The 10,000-nt window shown below is 48.0% G+C and overlaps 1 protein-coding gene across 1 annotated transcript in view; it reads right to left on the minus strand.

Moving 5' to 3' along the window:
* Positions 1-5: 5 nt before the first annotated feature.
* crybg2 (crystallin beta-gamma domain containing 2) overlaps positions 6-10,000 on the minus strand; it is a gene marked incomplete at its 3' end in the record, with an annotated part of 65,849 nt that continues 55,854 nt past the window's right edge. The window contains exons 7-10 of the mRNA XM_077232552.1: positions 2,747-2,999; positions 1,334-1,473; positions 119-245; positions 6-32 (exon numbers count right to left, since the gene is read on the minus strand). Coding sequence (XP_077088667.1) covers positions 6-32; positions 119-245; positions 1,334-1,473; positions 2,747-2,999 — 547 coding nt within the window. The remainder of the gene's footprint in view (positions 33-118; positions 246-1,333; positions 1,474-2,746; positions 3,000-10,000) is intronic.

Raw genomic sequence — 10,000 nt, forward strand, 5'->3', positions numbered from 1 at the left:
GGCTCATAGAGGTTCTCGACTCTGGGTTCCCCCTGTGAAACACACGGCATGAGTGTAGCAGATGTGGTTTAGTGTGTGTGATGTGCAGGGTTAGGGTGACAGAGGAGTGTGAGCTTACGATCTTGAGCGGGTGAACGCTGGCCACGTACGGGTGTGTGACGCCCCAGGCCGAGGGATTGCAGAACCCCCCCACCTCCAGCACCCGAGGGACACCCTGGAAGAAGGGCTCCGCATACACCAGCCATCTGAGCACAACACACACACACACACACGATGAAGACGAGAGAGAGAGAGAGAGAGAGAGTGTGTGTGAGAGAGACAGAGAGTGTGTGAGAGAGAGAGAGAGTGTGTGTGAGAGAGAGAGAGAGAGAGAGAAGAGAGAGAGAGAGTTTGTGAGAGAGAGACAGAGAGTGTGTGTGAGAGAGAGAGTGTGTGTGAGAGAGACAGAGAGTGTGTGTGAGAGAGAGAGAGAGAGAGAAAGAGAGAGAGAGAGTTTGTGAGAGAGACAGAGAGTGTGTGTGAGAGAGAGAGTGTGTGTGAGAGAGAGAGAGAGAGTGTGTGTGGAGAGAGAGAGAGATGTGTGTGTGTGTGTGTGAGAGAGAGAGAGAGAGAGAGTGTGTGTGTGAGAGAGAGAGAGAGTGTGTGTGTGTGTGTGAGAGAGAGAGAGAGAGAGAGAGAGAGAGAGTGTGTGTGTGTGCGTGAGAGAGAGAGAGAGAGAGAGAGAGAGTGTGTGTGTGAGAGAGAGAGAGAGAGAGAGAGAGTGTGTGTGTGAGAGAGAGAGAGAGAGAGTGTGTGTGTGTGTGTGCGTGAGAGAGAGAGAGAGAGAGAGAGAGAGAGTGTGTGTGTGAGAGAGAGACAGAGAGAGTGTGAGTGTGTGTGTGTGTGTGAGAGAGAGAGAGAGAGAGAGAGAGAGAGAGAGAGAGAGAGAGAGAGAGAGAGTGTGTGTGAGAGAGAGACAGAGAGAGTGTGAGTGTGTGTGTGTGTGAGAGAGAGAGAGAGAGAGAGAGAGAGAGAGAGAGAGAGAGTGTGTGTGTGAGAGAGAGACAGAGAGAGTGTGAGTGTGTGTGTGTGTGAGAGAGAGAGAGAGAGAGAGAGAGAGAGAGAGAGAGAGAGAGTGTGTGTGTGCGAGAGAGAGAGAGAGAGAGACAGAGAGAGAGAGAGAGAGAGAGAGAGAGAGAGAGAGAGAGAGAGAGAGAGAGAGAGAGAGAGAGAGAGAGAGAGAGAGAGAGAGAGAGTGTGTGATAGTGAGAGAGTGTGTGTGTGTGTGCGTGAGAGAGAGAGAGAGAGAGAGAGACAGAGAGAGAGAGAGAGAGAGAGAGAGAGAGTGACTCACAGTCCGGCGTTGATGATGATGGAAGTGGCTTTGATGGGGAAGCCGAAGATCCTGGCGTCTTCTGACGTGTCTCTGAACGTCACCTTCTTGCCCTCCGCGTTCTCCTCTGGGAAAAGGCAGATTTCAGGAACGCTGTAGTCCTGGAAGAGCAGAAGGGTTATGCTGAGCATCAACAAGTGTTGACATGAGTATTAAACAGACTTTACTTATGCAAGTGAAACGCGACGGTGGACTGAAACAAATTATTATCTGTATTTTTTATTTTGGAAACTTTTACTTTTACCTCACCGCATTCCAAAGCATAATATTGTGTTTTAATATTACTACATAAAACATTCCTCTTAATTTCGAGCTGAAGAAATAGCCAAACCGATGTCCGAGTCATTAATCATGACTTGATTCTTTTCAATCAACCTGCTGAACTGATTCAATGAACTGATTCACTGAACAATTAATTTGTGAATTCGAAAGATTCAATTGCAGCTGTTCGTGAGTCGACAAGAGCTTCAGTGTGTGAGCCACTGATGTAAAGGTGAGCTTTAGCAGGGGTTATCGTCAATCTAATCATATTTAGGTCTCGAGCGTCAGTTAAATCTGCTGTAAAAGGCTGTTTAAGCTTGATGAAATGCTTGAATGGTTGCATCTCTGTGTCACCGTCTGTACAGTGATTTTAGGTAAAATAACACAAATTAATATGCATCTTCCCCTCTGCTGTAGCAGTGTCAGATTATATAAACTAATATGTTTTCATAGCGTTCCTCACACAAAATTTCACATTTAGCCATGTGACGTCTGTATTTTTAAACTATTTTCCTCCATTTTTTTAAATACCCTCATATATTTTGTGTTTGCACACTTGACTTAGTAACTTTAACTGATATTTTAGCAATTAAAGTTTAATGTTTTGATGGTGAATAATAAGTATTGATAATAAAATAAAGTGTGCTTATTTGCAATAGGCTATATATTAAATGCATGCACTAATCTTTCTCAATGCTAACTAGAATAAATATATGGTTCATCCATACATGCTTATACTTGTGCTGGAGTAATATTTTAATACTTGATTTGTTTACTTCTGGTTATCCTGCCAAATATAAGCACAATTCCTCTTCAGGACACAAGGTGGCGCACAAGGGCCTTTCATAAACACGGCTGTGATCATGTTCCCAATCCATCCCAGACACATTTATGAGCTAAAACAATGTGACCTCTCATGTCTGTCTGTTTATACACTCTTAAAAATAAAGCTTTTCACAGCGATGCCATAGAAGAAATCATTTCTGGTTCCTCAAAGAGCCGTTCAGGGATCAGTTCCGATACATAACGAGATCAATAAAACAATCTAACCTTGCGTGCAATGGAAAGATGTTAATTTGAATGAATGTAAATGTGAAGGAAGAGATGCCGTACCCGCACTGCTCTCCGTATGGACCCGATGACGAACCTCCTGTTCCTCCGAGGCTCCTCGTGTTCTCCCGCGGGATCCGGAGCCGTTCCCTCGTTCCCTGTGGACTCGTGTTCTCCCGCGGGATCCGGAGCCGTTCCCTCGTTCCCTGCGGACTCGTGTTCTCCCGCGGTCCCGAACGGGTCGCTGAGCTCGGTGTCGCCCTCCTCCAGAGCGATCTTTTCCCCTTTAAAGTCCGGCTTCTCGTACATCACCCAACTGGAGAACAGAACACAGAACTAACCTTTCCTGAACAGAAACAGTGTGAGGCTCAGGAAGACTTCTACTTTTATTCCGCATTAAACAGATCATAAGTGACATTAGGCGCGTTTCCATTACAGATTTGCGCAAAACTTTTGCGATTTTTTTCTAAATGTCGACAAAAGACGAACATTAACATTTACATTAACCGATGTTATGCGACTAAAACTTCATTTTTTCCTCTCGCGATAATCATTCCAAAAATCATGGCGATGGACGTTGGTGTGTTTATGTAACTTATATCTCAGCGACTGCACTGAGATGCGATATGTGTGTTATCCAGTCATTAATGACAAGGATTATACTGAGTTTCTGTGTTTCTCCCTCAGATCTGCTTCCAGCTCGTGATTCTGGCGTTTCTCTGAGGTTTAGAATCCAGTATTCCATTAATTCTGTTGTGTTTTATGAGTTTAATAAAGAACTCTGTCTCGTATTCTATCCAAACACAGCACATCATGTACGTCAGGTGACTGTAAATGCGCAAAAACTGTTTCCATTGCAGTTTTGCGAAATATTGCTTTTTCAAATTGTCTGAAAAACCTCCTCATGCGAGCGTAAAAACGTCTCGGTTACGTATGTAACCCTAGTTCCCTGATAGGGAACGAGACGCTGCGTCAAACGCTGCGGGAACGCCCCTGCGTTGTGCGTCATGAAGCACGTATGGAATCAGCCCAATGGAGAGATGAAACGTCATAGGCGGGTGACGTCATCGACCAGGAAACTATAAAGCACCCCAAAAACACAAGCGCATTAGCTTCTGATAGGCTTGAAGGAAGCGCTAACGGGAGTGCCGGGAGTATGGCGGAGCGACGCAGCGTCTCGTTCCCTATCAGGGAACTAGGGTTACATACGTAACCGAGACGTTCCCTTTCAAGGGAACTTCGAGCTGCGTCAAACGCTGCGGGAACGCGAATACCCACGTCGCCATAGGACCAAATGACCGTCATGTGAGACTAGCGCACAGAGGACGAGAGCACCTGTGCCCCAGGGGTAGAGCTTAAGTCTAGGTCATAGAACTTAATAAAAGTATGCGGTGAAGACCATCCAGCCGCATCACAAACATCACTCAGGTAAACCCCCGACAAAAGAGCTTTAGAAGCAGCCATACTCCTGGTAGAGTGAGCTCGGACAACCAAAGGTGAAGGCTGGCCAGCCGACTCATAAGCAAGTGAGATAGCCTCAACCACCCACTTGCTCATTCTCTGTTTAGACGCCGGACACCCTTTCCTGGGTGGCCCGAAACATACAAAAAGTTGTTCTGATTTCCTCCACAGGGCAGCTCTGTGGACATAAGCGTCTAATGCCCTAACAGGGCAGAGTGAATTAAGTTTCTCCTGGTCCGATGACATAAATGGAGGAGGACAGAAAGCCTGCAGAACCGTAGGTCTAACAATATTAGTAGGAACCTTAGGAACGTAACCTGGTCTAGGATGCAGAAAAGCTTTAACCATGCCAGGTGCAAATTCCAGGCACGAGGGTGAAACCGACAGAGCCTGCAAATCTCCGATTCTTTTTAGTGAAGAGATAGCAAGCAAAAAGATAGTCTTAAAAGTGAGAAACTTCTCGGGAACTTCTTCGATAGGTTCAAAAGGAGCTAGGGAAAGACCTTCTAATGCAATGGCCAGATCCCAAGTCGGCACCCTCGTACGAACTGCTGGCCTCAGCCTCAAAGTGCCACGGAGGAAACGAGTTATAAGCGGGTGTCTCCCAAGAGAAACTCCACTGAAAGGGACGTGGTAAGCAGCTAGTGCCGCCACATACACCTTTAGTGTGGAGGGGGATAACCCTGTGGAGAAGCGCTCCTGCAGGAATTCCAGCACTGCACCCACTGGGCAATTAACTGGGTCCTGCAGGTGTTCTCCACACCAAGAAGTGAAAAGTTTCCACTTCAAGGCATAAAGCTTCCTCGTGGATGGAGCTCTGGAGTTAAGAATGGTCTCAACAACCTCGGTTGAGAGACCGGAGTCTATGAGCTGGGCCCCCTCAGAGGCCAAGCCCACAGTTTCCACAATTCTGGGCGGGGGTGAAGTATCGTGCCCCCCGCCTGGGAGAGTAGATCCCTCCTGACCGGGAGCTCCAAAGGAGAACCGTCCAGGAGAGAAAACAGGTCCGCAAACCATACTCGGGCCGGCCAGAACGGGGCTACTAGTAGTAGACTGACCCCGTCCCGGCGGACCCTCTCCAGAACTCCTGGTAACAGAGCAATCGGGGGAAAGGCGTACAGACGTGACCTCGGCCACGGCTGCACCATAGCATCCAACCCCAGGGGGGCTGGAAGAGTGATGGAGAACCACCGATGACAATGAGTGGTCTCCTTGGAAGCGAATAGGTCCACCTCGGCGCGACCGAAACTCAACCAAAGGAGCTCCACCACCTCGGGGTGGAGTCTCCATTCCCCTGGCCTCGGCCCCTGCCTCGACAGGGAGTCTGCTACCACATTCAAATACCCAGGGAGATACATTGCTCTCAGAGATAGTAGCTTCCCTTGGGACCACAGGAGGATCTGACGGGCCAACTTGTAAAGCCGGCGAGACCGCAGGCCCCCCTGATGATTTATATAAGAGACCACCGACGTGTTGTCTGATTGAACTAACACATGATGGCCTCTCAGGTCTGTTAGGAAGTGTTTCAGAGCCTGAAACACAGCCAACATCTCTAGACAATTTATGTGCCACGAAAGATGATGATCCTGCCACAGACCTTGGGCTGGGCGACCACTCATGACCGCCCCCCACCCTGTGAGGGAAGCATCCGTCGTTAGCGTTATGCGACGACAAAGAGCCCCCAGCACAGGACCTTTGGATAGGAACCAAGTTTCTCTCCACATGACCAGAGCACGAAGGCAGCGCCGCGTGACTTTGAACGTGCGGAGCGGATTTCCCCTCGGGGAGAATCCCTTGGTCCTGAGCCACCACTGTAGCGGTCTCATGTACAACAGGCCGCAAGGTATAACGTTGGACGCTGCTGCCATCAGACCCAACAGTCTCTGAAACTGCTTGACAGTGAGTAGCTGGCCTAGCTTCACTTGTTTCACAGCTGAGAGAATCGAAGCGATGCGGGTCGGAGAGAGTCGCGCCCGCATCGATACCGAATCCCAAACGAAGTGGTCTTCTGGGAAGGAGATAATACACTTTTCTTTGCGTTCAGCCTCAACCCCAACTTTCTGATATGAGCGAGGACGACATCTTGATGCCGAACCGCCATCTGCTCGGTCTGAGCTAAAATCAACCAATCGTCGATGTAATTGAGAATACGAATGCCCTGAAGCCTCAGTCCATGCATTTCGTGAAAGTGCGGGGAGATAAAGCTAGGCCAAACGGAAGAACCCTGTACTGGTACGCCTCGCCCCCGAAGGCGAACCTCAGGAACTTCCTGTGTTGTGGAAGGATGGACACATGGAAGTATGCGTCCTTCAGATCTATCGTGACAAACCAGTCCTCGGACCTGATTTGAGACACGATCTGCTTGATAGTGAGCATCTTGAATTTTAGCTTCCCTACCGAGCGATTCAATATGCGCAGGTCTAAAATTGGACGCAACCCCCCATCCTTCTTTGGAACGATGAAATATCGGCTGTAATAACCTGACTCCAAACTGGGAGGAGGAACCCGTTCTATAGCCTCTTTTTGAAGGAGCGTTTTCACCTCTTGTTCCAATACCAGAGCCTGCTCGGGGCCCACCACTGTGTGCAGAACCCCTCTGAATTTTGGTGGACGACACCTGAACTGGATAGCATAACCCTTTTCTACTGTCTGCAGGACCCAATGAGATATTTTTGGAAGGCTTTTCCACTCTGCCAGAAATTCTACTAAGGGTACCAGCCTCTCGAGACTGGCCTCTGGTGTAACTTGAGCAGCAGACGCAGCGCCCTGTAACGGCGCACCGGCAGGGAACAACTGGTCTGACCGCTCTGAGACCCTCCTCAGAGGGAGCGAGCGTCCCTCGGGAAAGCCCTCGCTGGGATCGTCTGTGCCCCGGCATAAAGGCGGGGTTGGCAGAACGAGCCCCTGAGGGCACCGAGGAGGAATGGGCACCGTAAAAAGAGGTGAACACCTTTCCGCCTCGGTGGGGACCACCCTCAGCATCCTGAACGGCTTGGCGTCAGGACTTCTTCTTAGCCGAAGCCTTCTTAGCCAATATAACTGTCCTCAGATCAGTTCTACTGGGAGAAGGCTTCGGCTGAGAGTGTCGCGGCTGAGCCCACTGTCCAGCAGGGGGAGCACGAGACGCGACACTCTGCCTCTGCTGCGCTCTATGTGATGAGCTCGAAGACGGCCGGGGCTGCTCCCGCCCAGCAGCCCCAGGGACATGAACTTTAAGGGGAAGAAACTTTTTAAAAGCTGCAGTTTGTTTCTTTTCTTCTTGGAATTTATCGATAACTGAATTCACAGCATCACCAAACAACCCCATGGGAGAAAGAGGAGCATCTAAAAGAAAAGCTTTTTCTCTCTCTTTAATATTAGTCTGATTTAACCACAAATGTCTTTCTGCGGCCACCAGAGCTGCCATAGAACGACCCATTAATTTGGCCGATTCTCTGGTGGCACGCAGGGATAAATCAGCAGCCTGACGCAGTTCGCGAACTACGTCAGTACTGACCTCCTCACTCTCACTCATGTCCCTTAGCAGATCAGCCTGGTATGCCTGCAAGATTGACATAGTATGCAGACATGACACAGCCTGACCTGTTGCCGAATATGCTTTACCCACCAAAGCCGAAGTGTTTCTTAAAGGCTTGGTGGGTAATGCCGGTGCCTTAAAAGATGATGCTGCTTCGGGGGAGAGATGGCTCGCAAGCGTCTCTTCCACACGAGGCAAAGCACCATAACCATGAGCCTTGGCTCCCATAATATTAGCGTATGTTGAAGTCTGGGGACTAAACACTCTATATGACACCGGTTTTCTCCATGATTTCGACACCTCGGTGTGGAGATCATGGAAAAACGGCAGGCACCGGCGTGGAGGCTGCACACGTGACGGCAAAAATCTCTCATCCAACTTTGATTTAGAAACAGACTCCTGTCTAGTCACTGGCCATTCAATATTAAGTTTTTCAACAGCTCTTGTTAACACCTCCATAAGCTCATCACTCTCAGGAGTGTGGGGTGGCGAATCCTCCACATCTCCCTCAACACTAACAACATCAAGTTCCTCAGAACTGGATAGCTGCAGCATTGGTGCCTCAGCCCGAGCGGAAGAAACCGCAGCGCGTGCTTCCGAACCCGGGACTGAGGCACTGGATCTCACAGGTGAAGGGAGAGATAAGGCAGAGCCCGTCTCAAACCCCGCTGTGAGATCCATCTGCGATCCCCACGATAAGCGCCGCCGCTCTGCCTCGGCAGAAGCGGGACCCGAACCGCGGGGAGCGCGCACCGAACCGCTCTCCTCAAAGAGCGATCGGCGGGAGCGGAGCGTCCTTAACGGCAAACGCTCGCAATGCTCACAGTCTGCTCCCTCGAGAGCAAACTGGGCATGCTGAACTCCCAAACAAACAACACAAAGATCATGTGTATCCCCGCTCGTTAAATAACGCGAGCAGGGAGGAACACACTTTCTAAACTGCTGTTCGTCCGCCATAATCTCTCAATATATATATATATAGGGATAAATTGTTTGTGTGGTGCAGGGTATGTAAGACAGACAATATCACACAGGGACAGATTCACATGTAGCGCGACTGAAAGCACAGAAGCTAATGCGCTTGTGTTTTTGGGGTGCTTTATAGTTTCCTGGTCGATGACGTCACCCGCCTATGACGTTTCATCTCTCCATTGGGCTGATTCCATACGTGCTTCATGACGCACAACGCAGGGGCGTTCCCGCAGCGTTTGACGCAGCTCGAAGTTCCCTTGAAAGGGAACTTGTTTGCGATAAATGGGAGTTTTTGCGAAATTCACGTGTTTCCATTGAGCGTATTTTCAATTCACAATTTGAAGGTGTAGATAAGGCATTTATAATGTTGCAGATTTGTGATAATTTCAGGGATTCGGGGATGTTTTGCTGGGAGAGTCTGCATGTTTCTGATTCTGCTCATCTCAACACATTATTTACTAGTAACACTATGTAGTTTTTCAACCTTCGTAATATATTTCCAAGACCCTTGAGATGGTACATCGACTTACAGGTTAAATGACACGTCTGCCATAGCCTGGCGGGGTCTGTATAGTCCAGTCATTTTAAGCCAAAATGGTGGTCAACCTTGAACAAATTGCAACAGAAGCAAACTCAACTGATTTTGTATCCTCAATATGTCCTGAGTAAGGGGAAAAAAGCCCCGAAGAATCCCATTAGGGGAAAGTTTCGAAAAAGACCCAAATATAATCTATTCATTCGCCTATTCATTCTCTTTCTCACGTGAAAAGGGTAAAAATTATAATCTTTAAATATCATCATGAAAATTACTGAGTTGATTACTTACATCAAGACAAACAAAAAATTTATTACAAGTTTTTTGCAATTGTTTGTTAACATGGACAAATGGTGCATAATCTAATTACATATGTGCTCATTTGCATAATAACCCAAACAGATCTAAACATTGGGTATAGCAGTGAACATGTCTTGTTGAATCTTGTTGACATATAACAGTAAACTATTTAATATTAAGGTCTGAATGGAACCCATTTATGCTACCCATGAACATTAATACAGGAAGAAGTACTTTAGAAACCAGCCTTTATTAATTATTATTAGATTGGGTTTGGGGCTGGGTCAGTGGGACTGTTTCTGGGGGACGAGTCTGAGGGAAGAACAGGAGACATGGATAAGGACTCGGAGAATGCAGAAGACAAAAGATAGGTCAAATAAAAAGTGTCTGGATCAAAAAATCTAGTTACGTACACAATGCACTCAATGCCCAAACCCCATCTCTGCAATAATAATTAATAAAGGCTGGTTTCTAAAGTACTTCTTCCTGTATTAATGCTCATGGGTAGCATAAATGGGTTCCATTCAGACCT

The sequence above is a fragment of the Siphateles boraxobius genome, unplaced genomic scaffold (assembly GCF_051911475.1).
Source record: "Siphateles boraxobius isolate OS27281-9 unplaced genomic scaffold, OSU_SipBor_1 173, whole genome shotgun sequence".
Taxonomy (NCBI): domain Eukaryota; kingdom Metazoa; phylum Chordata; class Actinopteri; order Cypriniformes; family Leuciscidae; genus Siphateles; species Siphateles boraxobius.